Source organism: Nomia melanderi, chromosome 7, assembly GCF_051020985.1.
Source record: "Nomia melanderi isolate GNS246 chromosome 7, iyNomMela1, whole genome shotgun sequence".
Taxonomy (NCBI): domain Eukaryota; kingdom Metazoa; phylum Arthropoda; class Insecta; order Hymenoptera; family Halictidae; genus Nomia; species Nomia melanderi.
Window position 1 is genome coordinate 6,648,664 of NC_135005.1, and position 19,273 is coordinate 6,667,936.

At 31.2% G+C, this 19,273-nt stretch overlaps 2 protein-coding genes across 5 annotated transcripts in view; both read right to left on the reverse strand.

Annotated features, from left to right (window-relative positions):
* mas (trypsin-like serine protease domain-containing protein masquerade) overlaps window positions 1-14,290 on the reverse strand; it is a 52,255-nt gene extending 37,965 nt beyond the window's left edge. Inside the window, exons 1-11 of one of the 3 annotated variants that reach the window (XM_076369238.1) lie at window positions 13,801-14,290; window positions 6,928-7,238; window positions 6,526-6,559; window positions 5,123-5,586; window positions 4,290-4,472; window positions 4,013-4,136; window positions 2,477-2,656; window positions 2,041-2,296; window positions 1,481-1,758; window positions 694-848; window positions 101-253 (exon numbers count right to left, since the gene is read on the reverse strand). In XM_076369238.1, the coding sequence (XP_076225353.1) occupies window positions 101-253; window positions 694-848; window positions 1,481-1,758; window positions 2,041-2,296; window positions 2,477-2,656; window positions 4,013-4,136; window positions 4,290-4,472; window positions 5,123-5,586; window positions 6,526-6,559; window positions 6,928-7,238; window positions 13,801-13,903 (2,241 nt within the window). In that variant the 5' untranslated portion in view covers window positions 13,904-14,290. Of the gene's footprint in view, window positions 1-85; window positions 254-693; window positions 849-1,480; window positions 1,759-2,040; window positions 2,297-2,476; window positions 2,657-4,012; window positions 4,137-4,289; window positions 4,473-5,122; window positions 5,587-6,525; window positions 6,560-6,927; window positions 7,239-13,800 lie in introns of those variants that run through there. The other 2 variants (XM_031970229.2, XM_076369239.1) reach the window with 2 other exon arrangements.
* Window positions 14,291-14,826: 536 nt separating this feature from the next.
* LOC116424281 (BRCA1-associated RING domain protein 1) lies at window positions 14,827-18,914 on the reverse strand. 2 transcript variants are annotated; one of them, XM_031970476.2, is made up of 9 exons: window positions 18,288-18,914; window positions 17,893-18,081; window positions 17,580-17,742; window positions 17,384-17,464; window positions 17,079-17,272; window positions 16,703-16,939; window positions 16,477-16,586; window positions 16,276-16,394; window positions 14,827-16,199 (listed from the first exon to the last, which is right to left on the reverse strand). In XM_031970476.2, the coding sequence occupies exons 1-9, from the start codon at window positions 18,356-18,358 to the stop codon at window positions 15,828-15,830; spliced, it is 1,536 nt and encodes a 511-aa protein (XP_031826336.1). In that variant the 5' UTR covers window positions 18,359-18,914; the 3' UTR covers window positions 14,827-15,827. The 2 variants fall into 2 exon arrangements, with proteins under 2 accessions (XP_031826336.1, XP_031826335.1); XM_031970475.2 differs by having other exon boundaries at window positions 14,828-16,199; window positions 17,079-17,275; window positions 18,288-18,912.
* Between the last annotated feature and the right edge of the window lie 359 nt (window positions 18,915-19,273).

Sequence of the window (19,273 nt, forward strand, 5' to 3'; positions counted from 1 at the left end):
CGTTACGTCATCAAGCGCGTGAAGGTACTACACGTCTTCTTAATAAATAAATGTCTTGATTCTTATAAGTAGAACGTAAAGGAAGCTAAAGGTTGTTTACGGATATGATTTGGTTGATCCAGCCAATGAATGCCGAAACTTTCACATAAACGCCAGGAACATCTAATCTTCCACAACCGAAACCCCATGAAACTAGACCGGCCAGCTCGTAGAACCCGTCATCTTGGCATACCAATGGACCTCCTCCGTCTCCCTAATAATATAACATTACATTTAAAAGTTTAGTTTTTAAAAAATATAAACATCTGTAGTCTTGTAATCATTTCTACTTTTTCAACTTTTTATAAAAATTTTTATAAAAAAAAGAATTAATATTTAAAACATTATTAGTAAGAAATAATGTCATATCACAATTAAAAGTCTGTTCTTTCAAAAATATAAATATCTATAATTTTAAAATGACTTCAACCTCTTCAACTTTATGTTTATAGAAAAAGAAAATTGATATTTGTAGTATCATTGGCAACAAGTAATATAACATTACGATTATAAGTCTATTTTATAAAAAGTATGAACATCTGTAATTTTAAAATCGCTTCAACCTTTTTAACCTTACTGTTATAAAAAAGAATTAATATTCAAAGTACTATTAGTAAAAAGTAAGCACTCTGTACATTGTTACCACAACATTACCTGGCACGCATCGTTTCCTTGTTCACCACCGGCGCAAAAGCTGCTTGCTGGTAGAATGAAGATTTTCTCAGTGACCGCGTTTACTTTTCTAATACATTCGGCGTCGCTCACGATCGGTATTTCAGCTTCGCGTACTCGTAACGGTATAGGACCAGCTATACAAAGCATTGTAAATACATTAATTAAATCAATCTTTTAAAATACACAAACGACACATACGAATAAGATAATTGAAAAACATAGTTTCGAAAACTGCACGTCTTATAAAACAATTGTAGCCATTTTGTATAACTTACAACTCGAGCTTATAATTTATATCTTCTATATAAACGAAAAGATTTTGTTAGGAAAAATGAATGGTAACAATTTTATGTTAATAATCAAATGGAAAAATTGAATAATGTCTGACTTGAAGTTCGTATATAACGTTGCACACCGAGAAAATTTTTGCATTAGGGGATTAACCAGTTAATTGCGTTTGACGAGTATACGCGTTATCTTAAAGCGAAATCATACTAATTCTTTCAACGATGAATTATTTATTTTTTCACATAAACATATAATTCTTCTTTGTTTTCTTTGGGCCTTTCATTAAAATATACCCTAGGTGCATTCGTCCTGCGTTTGACAAGTGCACACTTCATTTTTTGATTTTATTGCATGAAAAGAGAAATTTTTCAAACTAAATTCCACAGTTAACAAGCTAAAGAATAAAAAAATCATATGTCCTATTAATTCCATTGTACGAAATAATGAAACATGTATTCAATGTTGTGTAAATGTTTACCTTCGCCCATGTATCCGTAACCGGTGACGGTGCATCGCTTGCCAGCCGTATGGCTAACACCTCGTGCAGGTAAACACACGAGACAAACACCGTCCTTAAGCTCTGCTTGTCCATGAAGCTTCAGTAACGCGATGTCATTATCCAGAGTCTGGCTGTTGTGATTGTGATGGATATAGGTGGTTGCAACGCGCAAAGTTTGTGCACCTGGACTTCCATATTTTCGAGTTAGGTCGTGGTCACCGACCCTCACATATATCGCGTCACCGGATCTCACGATGCTGCGGATAAATGTTATTATTTGAATTTGTGATTTGGAAATTTGTAACTTTAAAATCAGTAATTTCAAACTTTGTAATTTGAAAATTTGTGATTTCGAAATTCGTGATGTGGAAATTTTTAATCAATATAATAAGAACCTTTTTCATTTGTAAAAAAAATTAAGTCTCGCGTTTTTCATTAAAATGTCTAAATATCAATACTAATTCCGACTCTCTATACGTTTTAAATCGTTCTTTTAAAAGAAACATACTATACATCACTTCGGCGCGAACGAAACATACTTTGTAACGCAATGTGCAGCCGTAAGAACCCATTGTGTTCCGATGAGCGCACCGCCGCACAGGTATTGGTTCAGGGAATTAATCAAGGCGACCTGCCAACACCATTCGTTCGCGTCCGCGTCTTCTCCTCCAACGACGCGTGCTCCTCTTTCAAGACTACGCGCTTGGACGGGTCCGCGAGAAGTTCCTTTTACACCACATACATACTTACTGTACACAGGACTTCTCATGGTTGTTGTCATTGTCGTTGTTTCATCTATGACATCAACAATATTTTCTTTACACTTTTACAATTTTTCAATAATTTTAATATTTGATTTCTTTTATCCTTATGATAATTAATTCGTTAGATTTGAACTTTCTCATTCTTTTAATTCATTAATAATTCTATAGCATATCAAAGGTAAAAAATGTGTGATTTAATTTTGCAACTTACACATCATCGTTGTGAGCGGTGTTGTGTACGGCCTCGACGTGACGTACATCGTATCGTTTCTGTTGGTTAAGACTGGTTCAGTCGAATTTCCACCGCTGAATTCTCGGATCAACGATTTCGGCGCGCAGCATTGGTGCCCTTGTTTCTTGCATTTGAACAAGTTTGTCAGTTCTGCGTTTCCTAAAAGCAAAACGATAGGAAATGTTTCTCACACTTCCACGAAACTTGCGCAATAAAACTATTCAATTGAAAAACGCGATTAAATATTTTAATAGAAAATGGCATTTAGTGAAAAAGTATGTAACGAATTATTAATTAACACATCCACGACCGCATATATTCTCGCGAAGTTTATGTGCTGAATACTGTCTGCTATTCAAACCTGAATATGAAAAGTAATAAAAAAGATATAAGAACTATGTTATCAGTACTCAGCTATAGATTTTGAAATGACATAGAATTAATCCCTTGACCTGCAATGTCGTATCATACTCGTGGCGAAAATTTTAAACTACATTTGTGAAATATAAATTAAGTATTACTTTTCTATTATCAATCGTTAACCTTTTAAATAAACGTAGACATAGAATAAGCATAAAAGTTGTTTCTTTTCCTAATAAATTATTAACGATAAGGTAGTTGTATCGATCATAGTTAAAAAGTAAATCATAGAGCAAGGGATTAAGTAACTGGCTTACTTATTAAAAAATGTAAAATAACGTAAAACTATGTTACCGGTTTTGAATGTGTTAATAATCTAATACGAAAATCCATTTTAGTAAATCTGCCCAAAATAACTTGAAGCCATTTTATACAAGCTTGTATACTCTTGAACTAAATAATCAGACAGCAGTTCACTGTTTAACAGTAATATAGGGTATTTCTGGGTGAGACAACCCCATCTCATTTATGTTGTCAAATATCTGTATTTTTTACAATTGTGCTTGATAAAACTCCTTTATCGTTAACAATTTAATAGAAAAAGAGAAAGATTTAGTACTTATTTTGTGTCCGCGTTTACCCCAAGGATTAATGATTGATAATAGAAAAGCAATATTTAATTTACATTAAGAAAATATAAGTAACAATTAGATTTGCTGAGTTTAGTTTGAAGCTTTCATCAGGAGTATATTATAGGACAAGATGTTAACAGTATACTGAATTTTACAGAAACCTATCTAACTATTCTCCATATATACAATTTACTTTCAAAAATATGTTTTACTTTCTTGGGTATCAATGATTAACACTAGAACCACCGAGCATTTGATACGATTAATATGTAATCCCTATAAAAATTGTAACAATAAATTACTTTTAATTTCTTCAGACACACGTTACAGTATTCAAATGAAACTATTTATTTTCAAAAATATTCAATGCTTCTAATATATCAATAATTGCGAAACAAAAGAATTGAAACCAGTCATTCTGACTGGTAAGGTAGCTCTAGTGTTAATAATCAAAAAATAATAGATAATTGAGTCGACGACGAATGAGGTAAACAAAATAATTGAAAAACGAAAGAGTACTTACTGAAACAAGTGAAAGACAAGTAAGAAACGATACAGGAACCGGGACATTCCGGGCGAGGATCCGGCGGTAATAAGACCGTCGTAACCGGCGGCCTAGGTGTAGGTTTCGGCCTCGGCCTTGGAGTCTGATACGAAGAAGATGGTGTCACTACGTTTATTCTCTACGTACCAACGCTTTGTTTCAGTCTTCTTTTTAATACGAGTTATTTTATTTGCCCTAGTTTTTTTTTCTTTTTCTTTTATATATTCTTCTATAGGAACGAGGAACATGGCATTACCTGCGGCGTAGTCTTCGTGTTGTCGCAACAGATCGATCCGGATTGACAACTCGACGTCTTCGGTATTATCACGTTCGGCCGCTCGCAGAAGGCCGCCATAATGGTCAACAAACAGAATCCTGGGCAAGGCTGCAATTTCGGCTGCGGCGACTTTGTTGTTGGCCGAATCGTCGTCGTCGTTTCCTAATTAAACGTTTTGTTACATAAACAACGTGACGTTTAAACAGAATCTATTAGCAAAACTTAAATGGTATTTTGTTTTATTAATCTATTTAGCTACCAGCTTAGAGGCAGAGCTCAATCGCGAGGAAATTCGCTGAGAATGTTTAACGTTTGAAATTTGTAAAATTGTCACCTATATTGACAACAGGATCCAAATCTTTTGTAACATTTTACATTAAATAATTCGCATGAAATTTGTTATAACATTTCAAACTTATGGCATCAGTTGCCGATAACTACTTCCATTAAATTCTCGAAATTTCGTGCAACATTTCAAATTTACAGAATTGTTATTAATATTGATAACAATAGGATTGATTAAGTTTATCATTCCTCCATAACATTTCAAATATATAAAATTATCATCAATATTAATATTAATAACAACAAGATTAACTGTCCAAAATCTTTTCATAACAATTTTATAAAATTGCCATCAATATTGATCATAAAAATATTTACCAAGTTTCCAGAACTTTCCATAACATTCCAAACTTATGAAATCAAAAATCACTTTTAACCAAAACGTCTCATCGAATCTCCTCAATTCTTGATGAAGGTGTCAAAGTTTTACAAAATTTCAAACACGTTTTCTCAGATTGATTAATTACCGTTTTTAAGAATGCGTCGATTATGCAGCAGGATCCATCGTCGGGACATTCAGCTTCTCCGTCCACCTTGTCGCAGAGGAGAGCGAAGAAACCGCTGACACATTCACCCTTGCACGGTTTTTTCGGTGTGATCTTGGGCCTTATCGTGGTCGTCGACTGTTTCGTGGCCGCGACGGTCGTAATCAAAGCGGTGGTGGACACGCTGGTAGAGGTAATAGATGTGTTTGGCCTGGCAGTCGTGGACGGCGACGAGCTTTTGTGCAGCGTGCTGATGCCAGTTTTTTCGTCAAAACGACTCGAATTCGTTCGGTCGATCACCAACAATTCTGGCGGCGGGGAATCACCGAACGCGTCCCTGGACACGCAGCACTTGTACCCCGGCTTGCACAGGGTGTCTATCACTAGAACCGCGTCGCAGTAATCCGCTATTCGTTCCGCCATGCAAATCCCGGAACATGTTTTTGCTAAAGGAAATGCATTCCAATTGAATAAACAAGGACATTCTTATTATTAACAGGTTGAATGTCATGGGGATCACTGATGATTCCCAACTAAATCGAATTACTTTATATAGTTGACTCAGTTAAACGATGATTATTTGATCACATTTCTATATTATAAATAATGCTACCTAATGCGGTGACAATCAGCTAGCAACGTGCAATAATAATAATGTAATTCAATTAAATGACTTAATATTATATTTGTTCCATTTTGTATACTTTGCTCTATAAAATCGTGCGGCGTTCAAAGTGTTAAACCTATATGAACTACTGATGAATAAATTACTAAAGTTATTATGTCAACTTGAATATAAAATAATTTGATTAACACTAGGTTTACGGAACGCGTTAACTTGACGCATATTGGATTTTAGAAATATTGTTTTGTAAATGTTTACGTCGATTTTGATTGATGCGATCACACTAACATGTACCCCAATTACCTACTATCAAATCTCCAGTTTCCACAATCTAAATAAACGATCATCAATTCTTTTAGGAATAATAGAATGAAGTGTACAATAAATGCCCGTAAACCTAGTGTTAAATTCAATGAAACTATTAATAAAAATAATTGTAAATGGATTTAAATCGTCAAATTAACATTTTGACGTCGGGGTATACCACCAAGTGGTTCACACTTCAATCAAATATGTAGTTCGTTAAATTGGTTTAGTAGGTAGACAAAATTGCCATGTATAGTTGAAGATTAATTTACTGATTGGTAATTTCAGTAACTTCAAAAACTATTGAGGTTTTTATGGATTAAAATTATATAAAACGAATTATATTTATGATATTTTGATTCTGTTTTGAATATACAGGTTCGTATTGAACATGATCACTATAATTCTGTTTTGCCATGAACTTAACATATTATTTAAAATAGAATATACATACTCGACGTCTTATTCACCGTTTCCACTTGATTATCCTGAGAAAAGAAAAAGCACATGAATTCGTTGTACACTAGAAACTACTAAAAACGTAACAGTAATATCTTAAAGCATATAATTATTATTTTTACATTTCCTTATGAAATCATCGGAACTTACGCAAAACATTAAATTATTTCTTTAATGTTCTTCGTTCTTAGATTATGTTCACAAACTATCCAAAACAGTTCAATCGTTAAATGTGTATGTAGGTAATAATTATTAAAATAGAAAATTATATATTTATTATATTATGTATATATAATTATTACATTATTATATACACGTATTATATTGAAATAGAAGATAGTTGAACGACGATGCAGCTATCATTTTTAAAACAAAAAAGCTTGTCTTGCTCACTCACAGAGGTAGTTTTCAGTGGGGCCATTGACGATGTAGTCACTGGTGTGGTAGATGGTGGTGGCGTGGTGACGTTCACAGACGTTACTGCCATTTTAACGGTAGTGAGCATCGTCGACGTCGGACTATCATCTTCGAGAAGGTTTTCAGAGGAGGTTCCGGTACCATTAATCGGTGCCTCGATGCAACATCGCATGCTAGTAGGGCATTGCACATGCTCGAGAACTTCGAAACATATTAAGGTTGCAAATGCGTGCACACATACCCCTGGACAATCCGCACTGTTAGCTGTACTCGTTATGGAGTCTAGTAAACCTATGAACATACCAGAACTGAACTATTATTCAAATAACATTACTTCGGCACGATTATTCAATTATGCTTAGTTAATGTTATTTCAGCGATAATATTACAATATTTACTATTTTAAGATTTTCCTATGTAAATGATTTTCTATTTCTCAAAATCGACATACAGGTATGAACTGATAGGTTCCTTTAAGAAAATGGTAATATTCTGTTACCATAGAAATCTTTTGTTTCAAAAATAAATGTAATCCAAATGATATTACTTGGGCAAGAATATTCAATTTTACATAATTAATCTTACTTTAATGCTAATATTATAGTATTTTCTATTTTAATTAATATTCAGGTACCAACTGCATCGTTCCTTTAAGAAAACGAAAATATTCTGCAGCCATAGAACCCTTTCATATCAGAAAGACTATATTATCAAGAATATTTATATTTTCTAAACATCAAATGTATATTCGTGTTTGTGTTAATTCTGTTTCTCCAATTACCTAATCGAAAACTCTGAATCATTGATTGATTCTATTTCACTATGAAAACTTAATTAAAGATAGTTTTATTGTTATTTTTAATGGTTAGCATCAATTTTATCCTAAACTGAAACTACGTATTATGCATTCGCAAATACGTGGATCAGAAAGGACAATTGATTGTATTGTAATTATTCGTGCTGTTTGTACCCTGTAACTTCATTATTTCTTGGTGGTATGGTTTATTTACGACAAATAAAATGTCTATCATACATTCCCAACATTAACTGTATATCGGGTGCAGGTGCGAAGGTACCGTGAGTGGAGAGAAATTCCTGCATACGTAATCCTATGCTCCACTTATAAAACAAAATGGTCAAGGATGACTAAACTTGATCTTGACAGTCAATGTATCATAGATAGAAGTTAATGTCGTTGCCACGACGCTGATCCTTCCGCGAAATTTTATTTACCTTTATTTTTCTTACACTCAAGTTATGTTAAATTGAACAACTGGAATGTAATTTCCTTGTTGATAGATTTGCTTAATTAAATACATCATTGAAATTTAATTAAAAAGCTTTTAACTTTCTGCTTTATTATACTTTTCGTCATACACAAATTACAATTACAGATACGACGTCTTTTAACTATCAATTATTGTTTTTCTCTAATTGTTAATAACTAAACATCTGCGATAATTAATAGATTTTGCCGTAATTTAATGTCCCATTATATTTTTCATTATATTCTTCCGTCACAACTATAGCAAACCAGTTAAACATATGAATTAAACAAATTTTTTATAAAACTAATTGTCTTTAATAACATTCTTCTAGCTATTCCTGTAGATATGTAATTTTGTCAAAATTTCGATGTTTTATAATGTTAATCACCAACAATAAACATTTCAGTTCTGAATATATTGAATGAATTTTATAAAACATGTTACTAAGGCTGTGTAACAATTTGCACATATACGCTGATTATCTATTACTAATAAAATTACTCAAGACGTCATAAATTCGCATATGTGTTGCCTTTTGCTTTCTACTGCCAGTATGCAAAGTGCTTGTTTTGATAAGTGAATTTAATTATGTCATTAGCGCCTGTAAAAGCAAACGCGTAAAACTGTCGATGTCTTTGTCGATTGAGAAGGTAAATCCATTCATGGAATAGTTAATTATAAACACAGTTTGTATACACATTTCGAGGTAGATAAACAAATAAGTAAATGAATGAAAATAAGGATAATAAGTAATAAATACTAAGGAAATCTTTTGCTCGTCAGTTCACTAATAATTTAATCAATCATATTCTAACTAAACCCTTAATATAACGTAAAGTTAATTTAAATACTTCCAACCATAAAAAATTATCTTCCTCGAACAAAATACATAATCAACCTAATTTTTTCATTTATTAATCAAGCTTAACCATTTTTCTACCTAGAATATTCTAATTTATATTGTTTTTTTCCAACACTGATGTATATTTGTTTATAAAATTCATTCAATGTTGAGTGTTTGGAACATAGAAAACATGTTTAAATTATCAACGAATGTCATCTTTATCATACGATTTATATTGAGACTGTTATTATCTAAAAGTTATTATGTATATCAAGGCTGTTAATATCAGTGAACTCTAAAAAAATGTTATGTAAAATCGGTGAAATTTGTGAAATAATATTTATTTTAGAGCATTATGTACTAATAGAATATATCCTTTTGTTTCTGTATAAAGTACTCCAACAATTCCGTTGACCACAAATATCACTATTATTTCAAGCAAAAAGCGGAAATGCTGCTTACGAAAATGACATGATTGCAAAAAAGACTTTACTCTATGGTCTGATCAAATTATTTCTAATTTCTTTGTAAACAAGCTAAATACTTCAATTGAACATTCTTATTTTACATAATGATTATAACTTGGAACAAACGGACAAATTCTAATTTCTTAAAAATAAAGGATCTTAGAATAAATTTTTATTTTTAAACTTAAAATTTGTTGATAAAAGAAATTATTCTCATATTGCAATGTTTGTCTTATAATTATATCGTTTTTGCAAGCAATTTTTTTCTCTTCTGTCTTGAAACAATTAAAATACTTGAAGAAAATTGATTAAATAACCAATATATGTGACTGTGTATAAAAATTGTGATTAATTGTCACTTAATTAAGTCATTCATGATCGAAGTTCATATCGTCGTATGATTACGCTTCCGGTTCGATTTTAATCTTTGGGCACCTTGAGTCATGCGACGAATCATCCTGTTTAAATTTCAGTCAACTTTCGTATTCGTAAAATAAATATCACAAAGTAGCAAATTAATTAATTAATAATTATTTATAAAATAGTATTGAAGCGAAATGACCTACGTATCATTTTTAAGTACCTACTTTTAACGCTGTAACCCAATATCACAACTTTCCACTTCATTTTATTTAATTTCCACATGTTTTAAACCTATGTAATAAATTATAATCAAAAATATTTGCACCATATACATGTCTTATCAGTCATTGAAAAGTTTCTACAGTTCTCTTACTTAAGATGATGTTAATAATTGCACCATGTTAGCAAAGTATTCAATTTATTCGAAAATCGATTCTTGTTTGAACTATTAGACATCTACTAGAAAAAGAATTGAAATGAAAACAACGAATATTTGTACGAAAAATTCAATAGCGATGATATTAAACAAACGATCGTGTACGTTATTCAAAGCAATGGGTACTATTTAGTGAAAAATAAAAATGAAAAGTTAAAAGCTAAGACTGAAACCTGATGAAAGTTCGGTAAAAGTGATAAATACAGTCAAAGTATTTTCGTGCATGTGAGTAAACGAACTCGAGGAAATTCGCACGCTGAAGCGTAGCATATAGTTTCTAGCTGTGTTCATTTTGGCAGGCATAACGGCCCAAACAAACATAACGGTAGTTAATTAAACAGCTCGACTCCATCGCGTAACCGTGTTCGGTACTACACGTGCCTCTTCTAACGTAATCGTTTTAGACCTAAGACCAATGACGAGCGCAAATTTCATTTTGTATTCATCCGTGACGCGTGCCCTTTAACTTCTGAACGTGTTCAGCCATTTTGAAATTACGTGATTATTATTACATTGGGTTTTAATGATTTTTAATGGTTTTTAGTGATTTTTAGTGGTTTTTAATGATTTTTAGTGGTTTTTAATGTCTTTTAATGGCTTTTAATAGCTTTTAATGATCAATGGTTATTGTTTTAATAGATATAAAGATGTAATGTAAATGAACTATGCTTTCATTTACTTTCTGTTTGATAAAAATGAATGAAGTTTCAGTGAGAGATGGGTGGTGTTGTGAAAGATTAAGAAAAATTTAAATTAAATTTTTGGATATTTTTAAAAATAAATGGTAAGTTTAATAAGGAGACAATGCAAAGTGTTTACGTCAATCAGAGTTGTGTATGTAAAACGGTGAATTTAGAACTAGTACATTGTTATACAATTATTAAAAAGTAACTTGATTGTTAAGATTTTCTTCTGTTACCTTTTTAAGTTTGTCAGATATTAATTGCTTAAATATCAATTTCATAAACAATTAAATAAATATTTGTTTAGTTAAGTATTTTTATACTTAAGAAAAAATTATTTATTTGGGCGACTTAAAAGACCATTTTAAAAGGCCATCCTTGGCTTTCTTTCTCTTTGAAACTTTCAATAGCATTAACTCTCGAAATCATTGAAACCAATAATTGCATTACATATTCAATATTTCTATCTTTAAACAATTGGAATTCATAAAACCATTGCTATATGGTTAAGTTAAATTTAATTAAATAAAAAAAAAGCAAATGTAAAAAACAGCATGACGACTACTATACAATTAACTATTAAATCAGTGAAAATTGAAATTCCTTTCCAGATAACTCAAATTAATCTTTCAATATGACCAATATCATAGCGTAGCAGTTTGCAATTAACATCACAGCTCTATTACTATTAAATTGAATCTACCACTGTATTAAGTCAATAACTTATTTCTTTTTATCGTTGAAAGCAGCAGATTACGATTAAAAAGAAATTCATAAGCAGATTTCATAAAACACGTCAATTTCTTAGACATCAATTTACTTAATGCGTACACGATAAAATTAATCTTCCTTTTCAAAACTTTCCTTCATTCAAATAATCATCCTAATGCACAAAAAAAAACAGAGCAAACTACCACTATTCCTTTACATAATTCTTCATTGAAACCCCGGCTAACTGTTAAACTTATTCTTTCTCGATAATTTAACACTATTTGTACCAAAAATTTCACAAGACACCTTTCAATCTTTCAATTCAAAATTACTTTCTAGACTTAATCATTTTTCCTCAATGGACTTTTCCTACAATCATAAAATTATATTTAATCACATAATAATTAAAATTATACAATTTGGTGCTATACACTTCTACCCGATTATATCGAATTATTTATCAGCTTACATTAATCGATTCGATAGATTTTAGTAAATTAGCTCTCGGTACAAATAGCGTTCACGCGATATAACAGGAACAATTGCTGTTTAAATAATTATATGTGTATGAGTTTCGTTACACGGTTTTCAAGTTCGCCAACGGCCTTCTCCCCGACAGTGGACTCGAGCGTTATCCGCATTGCGTTGTGCGACTCCTAAGTGGGACAGTCGCATCCTTCCAGATACTACCTACTACTTACTACCTAGTACCTACTACTACCTACTACCTGTACAAGCATACACGGCGGTACGTTTGCGCACGCGAATTTCTATTTCTCGAAACCTCCTTTGCTACGAACTGATTTTATTTACAGCTACTTCCCATTACCTTCGAATCGCCGCCCTCCGCTTTAACAATTATTTACTAACTGCCCGTTAACTTCGTCCCGCTCGTCGATATCAAATTTCACCCAAAAAGAAACATAAAATATTCTTACAATTTATAGAAATACCGTGCACGTTTATAAGAAATATTTCTTATAAGAATCATTCTACAAATTCATTTACGTTATATCACTCGTACTCGCTTATTCATTAATTGAACTTGTTCTACACTTCGTGTAAGAAGTCAAAAGAAAATTGAATTTGATGAAACAACCAGTCAACTCATAAGAAAAAGGAGGAAAACGTTAGTTGATATGAAATTAAAATGTTTCAAAGATAACAGAACTTGCAGTTGAATGAGGCCAAAATTGTTTGAAAATTTGAAACTTTGATTAAAAAACGTTGTATAAATACCAAATTGAGCTGTAATTCAAACACTCGCATCGTAATTCATAAAAAATGTACTTTTCTATTTAAATGTACATTAACAAGCACATCGTTTTTGATTCAAATAAACATAAAAAGACGATAGATATTCACGATTCAATCCAATGCATAACTAGCATTACATACAACTTTAAATACTTCCATCTCCTTTTCGACTAACGATGCACATCAACGACAGAAACAGAAAAAAAGATACAAAAATCCTCAAAGTCAAGAGGGAAACAGTCGAAAGTTGCAAAAGAGCAGTGAAAACTGATTAACACGTTGGCCGCCACAGTGATCACCGATGACCGCAGCTTCCAAATCACTTGAAAAGAATTACAAGAAAAAAACTGACGTCGTATCAAACTATTTAGTAATATAAATAACCGAATAAGTGCGTAACATGAGAAGTACAAATCGTTAATAATTCATTCTAATACCATCTATTACGAAAAAAAACAAATAACATTATACAAAACTCTCAAAGTGCTTGTGCTACTCGAAATCAATGCATTAACCCAAAAACTACCAATCAAAACGACTGGTTTCAATTCCCTTATTCCTCAATTATTGATATAATGTCTCGAGGATATTAAATATCCAAAATGATTTAAAAAAGTAAATAGTTCCACTTAAATCACTGCAATGAACATACGATAAAACCGAAACAAATCTATCGTCACAATTTTCTTAAGGATTAAATATTAATCGTGTGAAACGCTCGATAGTTTTAGCGTCAAGCTATAGGAAAAATCGGTCGAAAGATCAAGGTTTACGGTGAAGTTCATCGAAACTAGGCGCGGATCGGCGACCGATAAGTGATTTACCTGACAGGAAGCTGCCAGCCAGAGAATCGTCATCTTGAGCAACGATCGATCCCGTAAGTAGGAGAAAAAGGACGATGGCCCCGGGGGCTGTTCGCAGTATCATCTTCAACCTCCCACGTTCTTTTTCTCTTCTCTGTCGCTCTTCCCTCCCGGTCGATTTCAAGTGGCAACCGCAAAACAGCTGAAGGAAAGACGCACCGTGTCGTTGTCCGACAGTCCCGACAGGTTTGAGCACGTGCGTGTCAAACTACTTTACCGCGAGTTCGGCATCCACCGGTGTATTATGCGAGCCCGCATTGCCTGCCTGGCTTGTTTGACTGACTGACTGACTAACTGGGGAGGTACCGGGCCCCACTTGTGGGTCAGGGTGCGGGTCCCCTCTTTTACGCTACTCAGAAAAAGGAGAGAAAAGAACGAACCCGGAGAAGTAGAGAGAACTACACCGACCGACCTCACTGGGAATCATTCAAACAGAGGAGGAGGGGTTGCTGGTACGAATATTCGATAGCCACGAGAAAACTTGCATCTTTCGGCTATTGCTATTGCCGCTGGATAGCCTGTGTAGATCGTTGATCGATAATGAATAGGATTATTCGAATAAATCATTGATCATTTCGTTTCATCACGTTTCGATGCTGATTTCTAGCTAACATTTGTTTATCGATGTTAATCTATTTTTATTTGCTCAGTACTGTTATGATATATATTGTTAATTAGAATGAGTCACATGTAAAATGAAAGTAATAATGGAAATTATTCCATATGTTATACTTTTATTTGTTCAATTTTATTTATTGACGATCATATGATTTTTATTGAAGTAGACCATGGCTGATAAGATCTTTGAATGTATTAATTTGTTCTTATACAGTCTTTTTTGATATGATTCAATACGCAAATTTATTTTAATAATGAATTTGTTGTTGTAGGTAAGTAACAGAAAATAACAAAAATGATGTCATATAGTGTTATTTTATTTTTTTAGAATGAAAATTGATAGGTACAGTTGAATTAGGATGAATTAAATTGAATAGTAATTTCTTGTTATTGTGATTGTGTTTTTTACAAGACTGTAGCCTCGTGAATAAACATAATAAAATTTCACGTTTATATTCATCATTTTACGATAACAAAGAAACGTCGTATTTTTTTTTGTCTTCTTCAAGCGTCTTAACACTAAAACTTTGTTACAGAAAACAAGAGGTTCCCTAGAATAAGATAAACACAGAAAACTGATAATCAATAGTGCATTACATGCTAATTAATACCTGTCTAGAGATGTATGGAAATATTAATTCTACATTGGCTTCAATTGATATTATATTATATATTTGTAGTAGTGTTAATAATATTATTTTATTACGTATAAAAGTTTACTGGTTTCTTTTAGTACACGTTAATATAAAAATAAACAATTTTCGAAATGTCTATTTAGAGCAATTCGATGTTCTCCTGGCGAAAAATTACCGTTTAAAGTATTTTTCGATTCAAGCACATTAATTTTTATTATACACTTTTTCTTGTCTGTTGTCGCCTATACTAGAATCTTTTTTTTTTCTGTATACTCTTCCATCTTCGCACTGTTCTTCCTCTTTACCTCTCTCTCACTCCCATTCAGCTTTTTTTTCTTTCATTCTCTCTTTCTCACCGTGCACGTATAGATGTATATGTGCACGACTAGCGGTACTTTACCCGTAAATGTACGAGATACCGTACGATATTTCCCTTTGGAATTTATCGTTCTTTACGCAACGGTTGATCCCCCATAATCATAGCACAATATCAAAATATTTCCTATTTTACAAAATAAAGCAAAATGCAAATATCTCTGGAAAATTTGATCATGTGCTTATAATGTTTCAAGCGTTGTTTGAAATGCGCAATAATAACAATTTTTACTTAATAACGCGTTTAATATCGTATTGTAAAAGAAGTATAATTATCAAAAGACGAAAATACGCAACTATATGGTTACAATAAATAAAAACAGAAGTTTAAGGAAGAATAAAATTCGAAGTTATAATTATTTACATTAAACCTAAATGTGAAGGGTCTACAAATGTAAATTTTTCTATGCATTCAATTAGCCATACAAGCGGTAATGTCTTTATATGAGGCATATTATATTTTACACGTGGCTCATCTCTTCCTGGTACATAAATAATATAATAAGTACATTTGTATAAAGGATGAGTAACACTATTGGCAATGTGGAAAGGGATAATTTGTTTCTGGTCTTTTACATCTTCTGGATGTGGTTCCCTTTTCAAGACTGTTCCATTACCTTCACGTACAAGATTCTCTAAAGCATCTTTTGTTAACTGCATTTCATTTACAGAATAAGTACTTTTTGGATTTAAAGCAAAATAAAAATTACACTGATTGAAAAGAGCTGGATTCTGAAATCACAAATAATAATACTTATTATGTTACGCAAACCTAAATGTATAATTTATATAATTATTCTAGTTTTACTTGATTCTGTGCATTTTCCCTGGCTTTCTTTGGAATTCCCTTAATTGGTGCACCACTAATTTCAAACAGTTCGAAATCCATTGTTAATATATCATCTACATCCATAGCTATTTGGAACCCTTATACATAAAAACACTATGAAAATTAAATTATACACAAATATAAAATGTGTAAAAAATAATAATTCTTAAGAAACCTTACATTCACTAGTAAGCAACCAATTTCCACGCAAAAGTGCCATCATTACATCATACGATAATTGTACTATATTTTGATTATTCGCTTCCATTACAACATGAGTTACGGATGGTCTAAAATATGATTCTGTGATGATGTTTGCGATATTTGTTAAATTTCGTTATTGTAAAAACAATTTAAGCGTGCATTATGTTAGCTATATACTAACATATTAAAATCATCAACATACCGAAATGAAGTTACAATTTTAATTTTATGTTTCAAAGCCATCTGATACAGTCTTTTTTTATTTGTTTCTTGTAAATTTGATGGAAATATAACAAATGTATTTAGTGATTGTGGAATAGAAAATGAATGATCCAAAGTATAATTCAAAACTGTAGATGTGTTATTCATTTCAGTTTCATCTTTCAAAATGTTCCATATATTGTTGCTTATTCTATCTTCATGTGGATCACAGTAGTCTCTAAAGGAAAAATGTATAGCATAAAAACAGAATAATATTTTACTATAATAAATAATCAAAGTAAGATTAATATATTTTATGTCTTTTTAATAAATTCACTTTATCATTATTTATATGTTTTCATAGAATCAATACATACATAGGTTTTTTTCCATGAATATCATATACATCTTTCTTAGCAGAATATTGCAAAAGCAATTTTACTTCATCCAATTTTTTGTATCTTACTGCTTCATGTAATGCAGTTTTATTTTCTGCACCTGGTATATTAGGCGATGCACCACATTCTAAAAGTAACTTGCATAAAGCAGTATATCCTTTACAAACAACTTCCTGCTACAAAAAATATATCATTAAAATAAGTAGTTAAATAAAAAATAAATTAGTTATTTAAAAAACAGTGTATATGTAATAATGTAATATATATGTAATATAATAACTCACTATTGGAGTCCAATTATTGTTATCTTTTGTATTTGGGTTTGCGCCAACAGCTAATAACATTCTCACTTGTTCTATTTTATTCTAAAAGAGATTCATTTATTTGTTAAAGTTTATAAATATCTCAATTAGAGAACAATTATTTTTATTCATTCACTTCTCCTAATTTTTTGAAATTTACTAGTAACAAATAAAGTACCTTTAAACAAGCACTATGCAACGCAGTTTCACCATACTGATTTCTTTTATGTATATTTTTTTGTGGAACTATATGTTTTCGATGTACTTTAGAATTTAATATTAATTCTGTTGAAGGTGCTTGAGAAGTATTTAGAACATTTACAGCTGTACTTTGAAAATTCCTAATAGAATCATAATAAAATATAATTACAATTTTAAATAATGTATTAATAATATATTTTATAAATGGAACAACAGATGTGTAGAATAAAATTAAAAGCTGTATACTACATTAAATATTTTTATAAAATGCATTTTTTAATTGTACATACTTCTCCCCTATTATTTTTGCAATATTGTTACAGTAAGATATGAGACTTTTAATCATATGATCACTATGAATTTCAATGGGTTGCACAGGTGTACCACATTTTATACATATCATATCATTCTCAACACATTTCTTGCAAAAGAAATGACCACAATTGGTATATGTTACAGCATTAATTGGTTCATTTCCGCTAAAAAAAATAATACATATTTCTATTAAAAGGTATACAAGAGTTATATAGAATGTACAAATAGTACATAATTTAAATTAACATTAAAGTGTTACAGCATTGTATTGAAAGAAGATTGTTATGAATGTTATTTTAATAAGTTTATTATATGAATTAGAATCTTTAAATATACGCAATATAAATTGTTGTTCTTAATGAAACATTACCACTTGTTGCATGCTAAAATATCAGCAAAATTTTTTAAAGCTTCACTGGTATTTTTCCAAACAGTATCCATTTTTAATATTATCGTTTTTATAATCACTTTTCATTAATCCACTTATCAATATTATGATTTCACTTATAATCACTTAAACGACAATTTTAATAAAATATGATGTTTTCAAAGAACATCAATTTTATCTATAAACTTAGTTAAGATTAAATATATAGATACATGTATATGTTTTACACACTCACGCACTTTTAACAACTTTGACTCACAATCGACTAGTATTTGCAGATAAGTAATTACAATACCGACGCATGCGCACTAGAAATTGATTTTAAAAAAGACCGGAATTCATTTCTGATTTCTATTTTGATATAAGAAATATGTTTATATGTCAAAGAATAACAAGTTATTCGTGAATGTCACGAAGAAAAAATAATATCCCCTGTTTATCACATTTAGTTTCAATCAAATATTCGTTTGCACTCATATAGAAAATATGAAAGCTATAACTTATATATACAGGGTGAGTCACTTAACGTTGCCACCTAAAATATCTTTGTTGTTTTTAAAGATACGTCAAATCTCTTAAGGACAAAGTTGAATGGTTTAGTGGGACTCGCATGACACGAAAAAGATTTCTGTTTTTCTGTCATTTTTTTTTTAGAGATTTCAAGGTCACCTTGATTTTTTTAAATGGAATGACCTATTTTTTTACTGTAGATCGATAAATTATCAAATTCTGAGTATAAAATTGTTGACCTTCGTATGTCCTAAACTTGATAATTAATAAAATATTTGTTTTAGTTTGATTCGCGTAAAGTGGATGTCTCCGAGTGTTCATTCGCGAAGATGGTAGTGTTTATCTGACAATGTTTATCAATATGTCACGTAGCATATATTTAAGTAAAACCCAATCATATAAATGGATTAAGTACACTTTTATATGTACACGATTACCATATTTATACATAAAACAAA

Coding starts and splice junctions, on each gene's coding strand:
- LOC116424281 (XM_031970475.2), bottom strand. CDS start 18,358: ATGGATACTGTTTGGAAAAATACCAGTGAAGCTTTAAAAAATTTTGCT. Junction 17,465..17,579: donor TGCATAGTGCTTGTTTAAAG/GTACTTTATTTG, acceptor AATCTCTTTTAG/AATAAAATAGAACAAGTGAG. Junction 16,940..17,078: donor ATTCATGGAAAAAAACCTAT/GTATGTATTGAT, acceptor TTTTTCCTTTAG/AGACTACTGTGATCCACATG.